The sequence below is a fragment of the Tachyglossus aculeatus genome, chromosome 16 (assembly GCF_015852505.1).
Source record: "Tachyglossus aculeatus isolate mTacAcu1 chromosome 16, mTacAcu1.pri, whole genome shotgun sequence".
NCBI classification, from domain to species: Eukaryota; Metazoa; Chordata; class Mammalia; order Monotremata; family Tachyglossidae; genus Tachyglossus; species Tachyglossus aculeatus.
This window is the reverse complement of record NC_052081.1, coordinates 49875969-49890763: the sequence shown is the minus strand read 5'-3', so window position 1 is coordinate 49890763 and position 14795 is coordinate 49875969. Positions and strand designations below refer to the sequence as shown.

The 14795-nt window shown below is 47.9% G+C and overlaps 1 protein-coding gene across 1 annotated transcript in view; it reads left to right on the top strand.

The window, feature by feature from the left end:
- The first annotated feature begins 4841 nt into the window (after positions 1–4841).
- The window catches only part of RLF (RLF zinc finger), a 45883-nt gene continuing 35929 nt past the window's right edge, over positions 4842–14795 (top strand). Inside the window, exon 1 of the mRNA XM_038758658.1 lies at positions 4842–5002. Within this exon, the coding sequence (XP_038614586.1) occupies positions 4922–5002 (81 nt within the window). The 5' untranslated portion in view covers positions 4842–4921. The remainder of the gene's footprint in view (positions 5003–14795) is intronic.

Genomic DNA, 14795 nt, shown 5'->3' with positions numbered 1-14795 from the left:
ATTATTATTATTATTATTATTATTATTATTATTATCTCTGTGCCTCAGTGACCTCACCTGTCAAATGGGGATGAAGACTGTGACCTCCCCCGTGGGACAACCTGATCACCTTGTATCCTCCCCCAGCGCTTAGAACAGTGCTTTGCACAGAGTAAGCGCTTCATAAATGCCATTATTATTATTGTTATTATTATTATTATTATTATTCTCTGTGACTCAGTGACCTCATCTGTCAAATGGGGATGAAAACTGTGAGCCCCCCGTGGGACAACCTGATAACCTTGTATCCTCCCCAGCGCTTAGAACAGTGCCTTGCACATAGTAAGCGCTTCATAAATGCCATTATTATTATTATTATTATTATTATTATTATTATTATTATTATTCTCTATGACTCAGTGACCTCATCTGTAAAATGGGGATGAAGACTGTGACCTCCCCCGTGGGACAACCTGATCACCTTGTATCCTCCCCCAGCGCTTAGAACAGTGCTTTGCACAGAGTAAGCGCTTCATAAATGCCATTATTATTATTATTCTCTGTGCCTCAGTTCCCTCATCTGGAAAATAGGGATGAAAATTGTGAGCCCCCCGTGGGACAACCTGATAATAATAATAATAATAATGATGGCATTTATTAAGCGCTTACTATGTGCAAAGCACTGTTCTTGTATCCTCCCCAACTCTTAGAACAGTGCTGTGCACATAGTAAGCGCTTAATAAATGCCATTATTATTATTATTATTATTATTCTTATCTCTGTGCCTCAGTGACCTCATCTGTCAAATGGGGATGAAGACTGTGAGCCCCCCGTGGGCCAACCTGATCACCTTGTATCCTCCCCCAGCGCTTAGAACAGTGCTTTGCACAGAGGAAGTGCTTAATAAATGCCATTATTATTATTATTACTATTATTATTATTATTCTCTGTGACTCAGTGACCTCATCTGTAAAATGGGGATGAAGACTGTGAGCCCCCCATGGGACAACCTGATCACCTTGTATCCTCCCCCAGCGCTTAGAACAGTGCCTTGCACAGAGTAAGCGCTTCATAAATGCCATTATTATTATTATTATTATTATTATTATTCTCTGTGCCTCAGTGACCTCATCTGTCAAATGGGGATGAAGACTGTGAGCCCCCCATGGGACAACCAGATCACCTTGTAACCTCCCCCAGCGCTTAGAACAGTACTTTGCACAGCGTAAGTGCTTCATAAATGCCATTATTATTATTATTATTATTATTATTATTATTATTATTATTATTATTATTCTCTGTGACTCAGTGACCTCATCTGTCAAATGGGGATGAAGACTGTGAGCCCCCCGTGGGACAACCTGATCACCTTGTATCCTCCCCCAGCGCTTAGAACAGTGCTTTGCACAGAGTAAGCGCTTAATAAATGCCATTATTATTATTATTATTATTATCATTATTATTATTCTCTGTGACTCAGTGACCTCATCTGTAAAATGGGGATGAAGACTGTGAGCCCCCCGTGGGACAACCTGATCACCTTGTATCCTCCCCCAGCGCTTAGAGCAGTGCTTTGCACAGATGAAGCGCTTAATAAATGCCATTCTTCTTCTTCTTCTTATTCTCTGTGACTCAGTGACCTCATCTGTAAAATGGGGATGAAGACTGTGAGCCCCCCGTGGGACAACCTGATCACCTTGTATCCTCCCCCAGCGCTTAGAACAGTTCTTTGCACATAGTAAACGCTTAATAAATGCCATTATTATTATTATTATTATTATCTGTGACTCAGTGACCTCATCTGTAAAATGGGGATGCAGACTGTGAGCCCCCCGTGGGACAACCTGATCACCTTGTAACCTCCCCCAGCGCTTAGAACAGTGCTTTGCCCAGAGTAAGCGCTTAATAAATGCCATTATTATTATTATTATTATTGTTATTCTCTGTGCCTCAGTGACCTCATCTGTCAAATGGGGATGAAGACTGTGAGCCCCCCGTGGGCCAACCTGATCACCTTGTATCCTCCCCCAGCGCTTAGAACAGTGCTTTGCACAGAGGAAGCGCTTAATAAATGCCATCATTATTATTATTATTATCAGGTTGTCTCACGGGGGGCTCACAGTCTTCACCCCCATTTGACAGATGAGGTCACTGAGGCACAGAGAATAATAATAGTAATAATAATGGCATTTATTAAGTGCTTACTATGTGCACAGCACCGTTCTAAGTGCTGGGGAGGATACAAGAACAGTGCTGTGCACATAGTAAGCGCTTAATAAATGCCGTTATTATTATTATTATTATTATTATTATTATTATCATTCTCTGTGCCTCAGTGACCTCATCTGTCAAATGGGGATGAAGACTGTGAGTCCCCCGTGGGACAACCTGATTACCTTGTATCCTCCCCCAGCTCTTTGAACAGTGCTTTGCACATAGTAAGCGCTTAATAAATGCCATTATTATTATTATTCTCTGTGCCTCAGTTCCCTCATCTGTAAAATGGGGATGAAGACTGTTGTCCCCGTGGGACAACCTGATAATAATAATAATAATGATGGCATTTATTAAGCGCTTACTATGTGCAAAGCACTGTTCTTGTATCCTCCCCAACGCTTAGAACAGCGCTGTGCACATAGTAAGTGCTTAATAAATGCTATTATTATTATTATTATTATTATTATTATTATTATTCTCTGTGCCTCAGTGACCTCATCCGTCAAATGGGGACGAAGACTGTGAGCCCCCCGTGGGACAACCTGATCACCTTGTATCCTCCCCCAGCGCTTAGAGCAGTGCTTTGCACAGAGGAAGCGCTTAATAAATGCCATTCTTCTTCTTATTCTCTGTGCCTCAGTGACCTCATCCGTCGAATGGGGATGAAGACTGTGAGCCCCCCGTGGGACAACCTGATCACCTTGTATCCTCCCCCAGCGCTTAGAACAGTGCTTGGCACAGAGTAAGCGCTTCATAAATGCCATTATTATTATTATTATTATCATTATTATTATTATTATTCTCTGTGACTCAGTGACCTCATCTGTCAAATGGGGACGAAGACTGTGAGCCCCCTGTGGGCCAACCTGATCACCTTGTATCCTCCCCCAGCGCTTAGAACAGTGCTTGGCACAGAGGAAGCGCTTAATAAATGCCACTATTATTATTATTATGATTATTATCATTATTATTATTCTCTGTGACTCAGTGACCTCATCCGTCAAATGGGGATGAAGACTGTGAGCCCCCCGTGGGCCAACCAGATCACCTTGTATCCTCCCCCAGCTCTTAGAACAGTGCTTTGCACATAGTAAGCGCTTAATAAATGTTATTATTATTATTATTCTCTGTGACTCAGTGACCTCATCTGTCAAATGGGGATGAAGACTGTGAGCCCCCCGTGGGACAACCTGATCACCTTGTATCCTCCCCCAGGGCTTAGAACAGTGCTTTGCCACATTGTGAGCGCTTAATAAATGCTATTATTATTATTATTATTCTCTGTGACTCAGTGACCTCATCTGTCAAATGGGGATGAAGACTGTGAGCCCCCCCGTGGGACAACCTGATCACCTTGTATACCCCCCCAGCGCTTAGAACAGTGCCTTGCACATAGTAAGCGCTTCATAAATGCCATTATCATTATTATTATTATTATTTTCTATGACTCAGTGACCTCATCTGTCAAATGGGGATGAAGACTGTGAGCCCCCCGTGGGACAACCAGATCACCTTGTATCCTCCCCCAGCGCTTAGAACAGTGCTTTGCACAGAGTAAACGCTTAATAAATGCCACTATTATTATTATTACTACCATCATGATTATTCTCTGTGACTCAGTGACCTCATCTGTCAAATGGGGATGAAGACTGTGAGCCCCCCGTGGGACAACCAGATCACCTTGTATCCTCCCCCAGCGCTTAGAACAGTGCTTGGCACGGAGTAAGCGCTTAATAAATGCCACTATTATTATTATTACTACCATTATTATTATTCTCTGTGACTCAGTGACCCCATCTGTCAAATGGGGATGAAGACTGTGAGCCCCCCGTGGGGCAACCTGATCACCTTGTATCCTCCCCCAGCGCTTAGAACAGTGCCTTGCACAGAGGAAGTGCTTAATAAATGCCATTATTATCATTATTATTATTATTATTCTCTATGACTCAGTGACCTCATCTGTCAAATGGGGATGAAGACTGTGAGCCCCCCGTGGGACAACCTCATCACCTTGTATCCTCCCCCAGCGCTTAGAACAGTGCTTGGCACATAGTAAGCGCTTAATAAATGTTATTATTATTATTATTATTCTCTGTGACTCAGTGACCTCATCTGTCAAATGGGGATGAAGACTGTGAGCCCCCCGTAGGCCAACCTGATCACCTTGTCTCCTCCCCCAGCGCTTAGAACAGGGCTTGGCCCAGAGGAAGCGCTTAATAAATGCCACTATTACTATTATTACTACCATTATGATTATTCTCCGTGACTCAGTGACCTCATCTGTAAAACGGGGATGAAGTAAGCGCTTAATAAATGCCTTTATTATTATTATTCTTATTATTGAATGAATGAACGAATGACTAAAACGCCTCAGGCCCGGCCGGGCGGGCCCTGAGGCGGGAGAGTCCGCGCAGGCGCGCTGCCCTCGGGCGGGGGGAGGGGGGGGGGGCGGTGTGCGCGTGACGTCATCGCCCGCGCGCCGCCGGGTCGACGCGTGCGCGCGTGGGCGGGGCCGGAGGGGGGCGGGTCACGTGGCTCGGTTGCCTACGCGCCGCTGGGCCCGGGGAAGATGGCGGACGGGAAGGGAGATGCCGCCGCCTCAGACGCCTCAGCCGCCTCGTCGTCGTCGTCCGCCGGGGCCCGGGCCCGCAGCCCCGGCCCCCCGGGACCCCCGGGACCTCCGGGCCCTCCGGGCCCCCCGGGGCCCCCGGGGCTCTGGGCGCGGATGTGGCAGCTGGAGGCGGAGCTGCGGGAGCAGGAGGTGTCGGAGAGCTCCTCACGAGGCTACTGCCGGACCTTCTGTCAGGTACCTCCCCCGGGGCTCAGGCCACCCCCCACTCCCACAGCTCCTCAGTCAATCAATCAATCGATCGATCGTATTGATTGAGCGCCCACTGTGTGCGGAGCACTGGACTGAGCGCTTGGGATGTCCAAGTTGGCAACATCTAGAGACGGTCCCTACCCCACAGTGGGCTTACAGTCGTCGGCGGCCCTGCCGGCCTCCCTCAGCATCCCGTCCATCGTTCATATTGATTGAGCGCTTACTGGGTGCACAGCACTGCGCTAATCAATCAATCGTATTTAGTGAGCGCTTACTGTGTGCGGAGCACTGGACTAAGCGCTTGGGAAGTACAAGTTGGCAACATATAGAGACAACATTCATTCATTCATATTGAGCGCCTACTGTGTGCAGAGCACTGGACTAAGCGCTTGGGAAGTACAAGTGGGCAACATATAGAGACAAACAACAATCATTCATTCAATCGTATTTATTGAGCGCTTACTGTGTGCAGAGCACCGGATTAAGCGCTTGGGAAGTACAAGTTGGCAACGTATAGAGACAAACAACATTCATTCATATTTATTGAGCGCTCACTGTGTGCAGAGCACTGGACTAAGCGCTTGGGAAGTACAAGTGGGCAACATATAGAGACAAACAACATTCATTCATTCATATTTATTGAGCGCTTGCTGTGTGCAGAGCACTGCACTAAGCGCTTGGGAAGTCCAAGTTGGCAACATCTAGAGACGGTCCCTACCCCACAGTGGGCTTACAGTCGTCGTCGGCCCTGCCGGCCTCCCTCAGCATCCCATCCATCGTTCATATTGATTGAGCGCTTAGTGGGTGCACAGCACTGCGCTAATCAATCAATCAATTGTATTTATTGAGCGCTTACTGTGTGCGGAGCACCGTACTAAGCGCTTGGGATGTACAAGTTGGCAACATATAGAGGCAGTCCCTACCCCACAGTGGGCTCACAGTCGTCGTCGGCCCTGCCGGCCTCCCTTAGCATCCTATCCATCATTCATATTGATTGAGCGCTTACTGGGTGCACAGCACTGCGCTAATCAATCAATCAATCGTATTTAGTGAGCGCTTACTGTGTGCGGAGCACTGGACTAAGCGCTTGGGAAGTACAAGTGGGCAACATATAGAGACAAACAACAGTCATTCAATCGTATTTATCGAGCGCTTACTGTGTGCAGAGCACTGGACTAAGCGCTTGGGAAGTACAAGTGGGCAACATATAGACAAACAACAATCATTCATTCAATCGTATTTATTGAGCGCTTACTGTGTGCAGAGCACTGGACTAAGCGCTTGGGAAGTACAAGTGGGCAACATATAGAGACAAACAAGAGTCATTCATTCAATCGTATTTATTGAGCGCTTACTGTGTGCAGAGCACTGGACTAAGCGCTTGGGAAGTACAAGTGGGCAACATATAGAGACAAACAACATTCATTCATATTTATTGAGCGCTTACTGTGTGCAGAGCACTGGACTAAGCGCTTGGGAAGTACAAGTGGGCAACATATAGAGACAAACAACATTCATTCATTCAATCGTATTTATTGAGCACTTACTGTGTGCAGAGCACTGGACTAAGCGCTTGGGAAGTCCAAGTTGGCAACATGTAGAGACGGTCCCTACCCAACAGTGGGCTCGTAGTCTAGAAGGGGGAGACAGACAACAAAACAAAACATATTAACAAAATAAAATTCATTCATTCAATCGTATTTATTGAGCACTTACTGTGTGCGGAGCACTGGACTAAGTGCTTGGGACGTACAAGTTGGCAACATATAGAGGCAGTCCCTACCCCACAGTGGGCTTACAGTCATCGGCGGCCCTGCCGGCTTCCCTCAGCATCCCATCCATCATTCATATTGATTGAGCGCTTACTGGGTGCACAGCACTGCACTAATCAATCAATCAATCGTATTTAGTGAGCGCTTACTGTGTGCGGAGCACTGGACTAAGCGCTTGGGATGTACAAGTTGGCAACATCTAGAGGCGGTCCCTACCCCACAGTGGGCTTATAGTTGTCGGCGGCCCTGCCGGCCTCCCTCAGCATCCCATCCATCGTTCGTATTGATTGAGCGCTTACTGGGTGCACAGCACTGCACTAATCAGTCAATCAATCAATCAGTCGTATTTAGTGAGCGCTAACTGTGTGCAGAGCACTGCACTAAGCGCTTGGGAAGTACAAGTTGGCAACATATAGAGACTTCATTCATTCATATTGAGCGCCTACTGTGTGCAGAGCACTGGACTAAGCGCTTGGGAAGTACAAGTGGGCAACATAGAGACCAACATTCATTCATTCGATCGTATTTATCGAGCGCTTACTGTGTGCAGAGCACTGGACTAAGCGCTTGGGAAGTACAAGTTGGCAACATATAGAGACAAGCAACATTCATTCATTCAGTCGTATTTATTGAGCGCTTACTGTGTGCAGAGCACCGGACTAAGCGCTTGGGAAGTACAAGTTGGCAACGTATAGAGACAAACAACATTCATTCATTCATATTTATTGAGCGCTTGCTGTGTGCAGAGCACTGCACTAAGCGCTTGGGAAGTCCAAGTTGGCAACATCTAGAGACGGTCCCTACCCCACAGTGGGCTCACAGTCGTCGGCGGCCCTGCCGGCCTCCCTCAGCACCCCGTCCATCATTCATATTGATTGAGCGCTTACTGGGTACACAGCACTGCACTAATCAATCAATCAATCGTATTTAGTGAGCACTTACTGTGTGCAGAGCACTGGACTAAGCGCTTGGGATGTACAAGTTGGCAACATCTAGAGACAGTCCCTACCCCACAGTGGGCTTCTAGTCGTCGTCGGCCCTGCCGGCCTCCCTCAGCATCCCATCCATCGTTCATATTGATTGAGCGCTTACTGGGTGCACAGCACTGCGCTAATCAATCAATCGTATTTATTGAGCGCTTACTGTGTGTGGAGCACTGGACTAAGCGCTTGGGATGTACAAGCTGGCAACATCTAGAGACGGTCCCTACCCCACAGTGGGCTTACAGTCGTCGTCGGCCCTGCCGGCCTCCCTCAGCGTCCCATCCATCGTTCGTATTGATTGAGTGCTTACTGTGTGCACAGCACTGCACTAATCAATCAATCATATTGAGCGATTACTTTGTGCGGAGCACTGGACTAAGCGCTTGGGAAGTACAAGTGGGCAACATATAGAGACAAACAACAGTCATTCAATCGTATTTATCGAGCGCTTACTGTGTGCAGAGCACTGGACTAAGCGCTTGGGAAGTACAAGTCGGCAACATATAGAGACAAACAACAATCATTCAGTCGTATTTATCGAGCGCTTACTGTGTGCAGAGCACTGGACTAAGCGCTTGGGAAGTACAAGTGGGCAACATATAGAGACAAACAACAGTCATTCAATGGTATTTATTAAGCGCTTACTGTGTGCGGAGCACTGGACTAAGCACTTGGGAAGTCCAAGTTGGCAACATGTAGAGACGGTCCCTACCCAACAGTGGGCTCACAGTCTAGAAGGGGGAGACAGAGAACAAAACAAAACATATTAACAAAATAAAATTCATTCATTCAATCGTATTTATTGAGCACTGACTGTGTGCAGAGCACTGGACTAAGCGCTTGGGAAGTACAAGTTGGCAATATATAGAGACAGTCCCTACCCCACAGTGGGCTTCTAGTTGTCGGCGGCCCTGCCGGCCTCCCTCAACATCCCATCCATCGTTCATATTGATTGAGCGCTTACTGTGTGCACAGCACTGCACTAATCAATCAATCATATTGAGCGATTACTGTGTGCGGAGCACTGGACTAAGCGCTTGGGAAGTACAAGTGGGCAACATAGAGAGACAAACAACAGTCATTCAATCGTATTTATCGAGCGCTTACTGTGTGCAGAGCACTGGACTAAGCGCTTGGGAAGTACAAGTTGGCAACATATAGAGACATACAACATTCATTCATTCATTCAATCGTATTTATCAAGCGCTTACTGTGTGCAGAGCATTGGACTAAGCGCTTGGGAAGTGCAAGTTTGCAAAATATAGAGACAAGCAACATTCATCCATTCAGTCGTATTTATTGAGCGCTTACTGTGTGCAGAGCACTGGACTAAGCACTTGGGAATTACAAGTTGGCAAAATATGGAGACAAACAACATTCATTCATTCATATTTATTGAGCGCTTACTGTGTGCAGAGCACTGGACTAAGCACTTGGGAATTACAAGTTGGCAAAATATGGAGACAAACAACATTCATTCATTCATATTTATTGAGCGCTTACTGTGAGCAGAGCACTGGACTAATCGCTTGGGAAGTACAAGTGGGCAACATATAGAGACAAACAACATTCATTCATATTTATTGAGCGCTTGCTGTGTGCAGAGCACTGGACTAAGCGCTTGGGAAGTCCAAGTTGGCAACCTAGAGAGACGGTCCCTACCCCACAGTGGGCTCACAGTCGTCGGCGGCCCTGCTGGCCTCCCTCAGCACCCCATCCATCATTCATATTGATTGAGCGCTTACTGGGTGCACAGCACTGCACTAATCAATCAATTGTATTTATTGAGCGCTTACTGTGTGCAGAGCACTGGACTAAGCGCTTGGGAAGTACAAGTTGGCAACATATAGAGACAAACGACATTCATTCAGTCATATTTATTGAGCGCTTACTGTGTGCAGAGCACTGGACTAAGCGCTTGGGAAGTCCAAGTGGGCAACATGTAGAGACGGTCCCTACCCAACAGTGGGCTCATAGTCTAGAAGGGGGAGACAGACAACAAAACAAAACATATTAACAAAATAAAATTCATTCATTCAATCATATTTATTGAGCGCTTACTGTGTGCAGAGCACTGTACTAAGTGCTTGGGAAGTCCAAGTTGGCAACATATAGAGACAGTCCCTACCCAACAGTGGGCTCACAGTCTAGAAGGGGGAGACAGAGAACAAAACCAAACATATTAACATAATAAAATAAATAGAATAGATATGTACAAGTAGGATAAATAAATAAATAGAGTAATAAATATGTACAAACATATATACATATATACAGGTGCTGTGGGGAATCAATCAATCAATCGTATTTATTGAGCGCTTACTGTGTGCAGAGCACTGTACTAAGCGCTTGGGAAGTACAAGTTGGCAACATATAGAGACAGTCCCTACCCAACAGTGGGCTCACAGTCTAAAAGGGGGAGACAGAGAACAAAACCAAACATACTAACAAAATAAAATAAATAGAATAGATAGGTACAAGTAAAATACATAAATAAATAGAGTAATAAATATGTACATACATATATACAGGTGTTGTGGGGAAGGGAAGGAGGTAAGATGGGGGGATGGAGAGGGGGATGAGGGGGAGAGGAAGGAAGGGGCTCAGTCTGGGAAGGAGGTAAGATGGGGGGATGGAGAGGGGGATGAGGGGGAGAGGAAGGAAGGGGCTCAGTCTGGGAAGGCCTCCTGGAGGAGGTGAGCTCTCAGTAGGGCCTTGAAGGGAGGAAGAGAGCGAGCTTGGCAGATGGGCAGAGGGAGGGCATTCCAGGCCCGGGGGAGGACGTGGGCCGGGGGGTCGATGGTGGGACAGGCGAGGACGAGGTACGGTGAGGAGGTTAGCGGCGGCAGAGGAGCGGAGGGTGCGGGCTGGGCTGGAGAAGGAGAGAAGGGAGGTGAGGTAGGAGGGGGCGAGGGGATGGATGGACAGCCTGGAAGCCCAGGGCGAGGAGTTTCTGCCTGATGCGCAGATTGATTGGCAGCCACTGGAGATTTTTGAGGAGGGGAGTAACATGCCCAGAGCGTTTCTGGACAAAGACAATCCAGGCAGCAGCATGAAGTATGAATATATGTTTGTACATATTTATTACTCTATTTATTTTACTTGTACATATCCTATTTATTTTATTTTGTTAGTATGTTTGGTTTTGTTCTCTGTCTCCCCCTTCTAGACTGTGAGCCCGCTGTTGGGTAGGGACTGTCTCTATATATTGCCAACTTGTACTTCCCAAGCGCTTAGTACAGTGCTCTGCACACAGTAAGCGCTCAATAAATACAATTGATTGATTGATTGAAGTGCACGTTGGCAACATATAGAGACGGCCCCTACCCAACAATGGGCTCATAGCCTTTCCCTTCAAAGCCGTACAGCGCTTAGGACGGTGCTTTGCACATAGTGGAACAATCAATCAATCAATCGTATTTATTGAGCGCTTACTGTGTGCAGAGTACTGTACTAAGCGCTTGGGAAGTACAAGTTGGCAACATATAGAGATGGTCCCTACCCAACAGTGGGCTCACAGTCTAGAAGGGGGAGACAGAGAACAAAAACAAGCATATTAACAAAATAAAATAGAGTAGATATGTACAAGTAAAATAAATAAATAGAGTGTGCTTTGCACATAGTAGAACAGTGCTTTGCACATAGTAAGCGCTTAATAAATGGCATTATTATTATTACACGAGGGTGTGTGTCTGCCAGTCCGTGTGTGTCTGTTGTCTGTCTCCCCCCTTCTAGACTGTGAGCCCGTTGTTGGGTAGGGACCGTCTCTATATGTTGCCGACTTGTACTTCCCAAGCGCTTGGTACAGTGCCCTGCACACAGTAAGCGCTCAATAAATACGATTGAATTAACAGTAAGCGCTTAACAAATACCATTATATGTATATACCGAGAGCTCACCTCCTCCAGGAGGCCTTCCCAGACTGAGCCCCCTCCTCCCCCTTCCCATCTCCTTCCTCTCCTCCTCGTCCCCCTCTCCATCCCCCCATCTTACCTCCTTCCCTTCCCCACAGCACCTGTATATATGTATATATGGTTGTACATATTTATTACTCTATTTATTTATTTATTTATTTATTTATTTATTTTGCTTGTACATTTCTATCCTATTTATTTTATTTTGTTGGTATGTTTGGTTTTGTTCTCTGTCTCCCCCTTTTAGACTGTGAGCCCACTGTTGGGTAGGGACTGTCTCTATGTGTTGCCAATTTGTACTTCCCAAGCGCTTAGTACAGTGCTCTGCACATAGTAAGCGCTCAATAAATACGATTGATTGATTGATTGATTGATTGATCCCCCCGCCTTACCTCCTTCCCCTCCCCACAGCACCTGTGTATATGTACATACGTTTGTACGTATTTATTACTCTATTTATTTTACTTGTACATATCTATTCTATTTATTTTATTTTGTTAATATGTTTTGTTTTGTTCTCTGTCTCCCCCTTCTAGACTGTGAGCCCACTGTTGGGTAGGGACCGTCTCTAGATGTTGCCAACTTGGACTTCCCAAGCGCTTAGTACGGTGCCCTGCGCACAGTAAGCGCTTAATAAATACGATTGAATGAGTGAATGAATGAATGTTGTTTGTCTCCCTCTTCTAGACTGTGAGCCCACTGTTGGGTAGGGACCGTCTCTATATGTTACCAGCTTGTACTTCCCAAGTGCCTAGTACAGTGCTCTGCACACAGTAAGCGCTCAATAAATACGATCGAATGAATGAGGGTCCCCGCGGCCAGGACCACCCGTCCCCAGGCGCCCTCGGCCCTTTTGTCTGTCGCCCTCCCGCCCCTGTCCGCGGCGCGACCTGCTCTCCCCGTCCTCTCTCGCTACTGAGAAGCAGCATGGCTCAATGGAGTCAGAGGTCGTGGGTTCTAATCCCGGCGCCGCCACTTGTCAGCTGGGTGACTTTGGGCAAGTCAGCCTCAGTGAGCTCATCTGGGAAATGGGAATTAAGACTGTGAGCCCCCCCCGGGGGACAACCTGACCACCTTGTATCCTCTCCAGCGCCTAGAAGCAGCGTGGCTCAGTGGCACAAGCCCGGGCTTTAGAGTCAGAGGTCGTGGGTTCAAATCCCATCTCCGGCACTTGTCAGCTGTGTGACTTTGGGCAAGACACTTAAGTTCTCTGGGCCTCAGTTCCCTCATCTGTAAAATGGGTATTAAGACTGTGAGCCCCCCAGGGGACAACCTGATCACCTTGTAACCTCCCCAGTGCTTAGACCAGTGCCTTGTATATAGTAAGTGCTTAATAAATGTTATTATTGTTATTATTAGAACAGTGCTTGGCACATAGTAAGCACTTAATAAATGCCATCATCATCGTCATCCCTCCCAATGGCACCCGGGAGCCTTGACCGGACCGGCCCCACCCAGAGCGGGCCGGGGCAGCCCGCGACGGGTGAGGGCAGGGCCGGGCAGGGAAACACCAGCCCCATGGGACGGGGGCTGGAATTCTTCCGACCCTTGGTTCCCTTTGGACCCTCGGGAAGGTCGGACCCCTGGGGGCTTTGACCGTTGTTTCTGTTTCTCATAATTGAGAAGCAGATTAGAGCCCGGCCTTGGGTGTCAGAAGTTGTGGGTTCTCATCATCATCATCAATCGTATTTATTGAGCACTTACTATGTGCAGAGCACTGTACTAAGCACTTGGGAAGTACAAATTGGCAACATATAGAGACAGTCCCTATCCAGCAGTGGGCTCACAGTCTAAAAGTCTCATCCCAGGTCCGCCACTTGTCAGCGGAGTGACTTTGGGCAAGTCAACTTCTCTGGGCCTCAGTTACCTCATCTGGAAAATGGGTTTTAGGGCCCCGAGCCCCACGTGGGACAACCTGATTACTTTGGATCCACCCCAGCGCTTAAAACAGTGTTTGGAAGATAGTAAGCGCTTAACAAATGCCATTATTATTATTATTATTATTATTATTATTATTATTAATGACCCTTTTTTCCCCCCTCGGGTTTTCTCAGCCGTAGGGATGGGGTGGGGCACGCCCTCGGGAAGCTTCCGTTCCATCCCCGGTCTGCATCGATGCCCAGGCCTGCTCTCTGATTCTCACCACAATGCTTTGCATCCTGCAAATCTTATAGCACTGTTGTGGGTGCTCAACTCCTTAAGCCTAAGAATTTCCCGGAACGGATACTGATGCTGCAGGACTAGGAAGCCCAAAGTGATCTCTGCCCTGTCCCCAAAGGCTCCGTTTGATCAGCTGAGGGTTGTGGCTGACAGGGGTCAGGGAGAAGGCAGCCTGACCGCCAGGCACCATTGCTCCCCATCGCGTCCTGAGAGGGGAGAGGAAACAAAACGGGGGAGGGGACCTAGGCCCCTGGAGGTGGGAGGCGGCGGAGATGAGGAAAGAGACGGAAACCAGAAGGGAGCATCCTGGCTTCCCAGAGGAGAGGGAAGGGTCCACAGTGTCGAGGTCCGGCACGGAGGCCGCAGAACTTTCGTAACGCATTTCTGGCCCGTGATGATGTGGTGGCGGATCAGCGGGCGACGAGGCCTCGGTGGGCTGCAGCTCTGCCGAGCCGAGCGTTCGACAACCCAGCCGCGAGCTTGTCCCTACGAGAAGCTTCTTCCCCCGCCGTCTTGTCTTGGTCATGGGACACCACCATCCTTCCTGCGGCGAGGGGCTGGGGAAGGGCCGCTCCCAGCCGTCCGTCCGTGTGTGCGATCGGTCTCTCAAGCGGGAAGCCCGGATGGGTTTCCCCGGGGCCCGGGCGGAGCACAGGCTCTTTGACCCGGCTGTGGCCGTTCGTCTCTCCGGGGCTCTTGCGTTTTGTCCCCTGTGCTCCCTTGCCTCTTTCAGCTTGGCTTAGTTTTCCGGGGGCTCCATCTTGTTGACTGTCCCACGCTGCTTTTCCCATGCCGTGGAGCTCATTATAGGGGCCGTGTTTGGTTTCAGAGCATCTTTACTCTTAAGGAAATAACCCAGTCGTCCACGGTGGATTAGCGAACACAGCCCATCCCAAGTGGCTGAACCGTGTGGAGCGTCGAGTGGGAGGAAGACTTAATGAGGTTCATC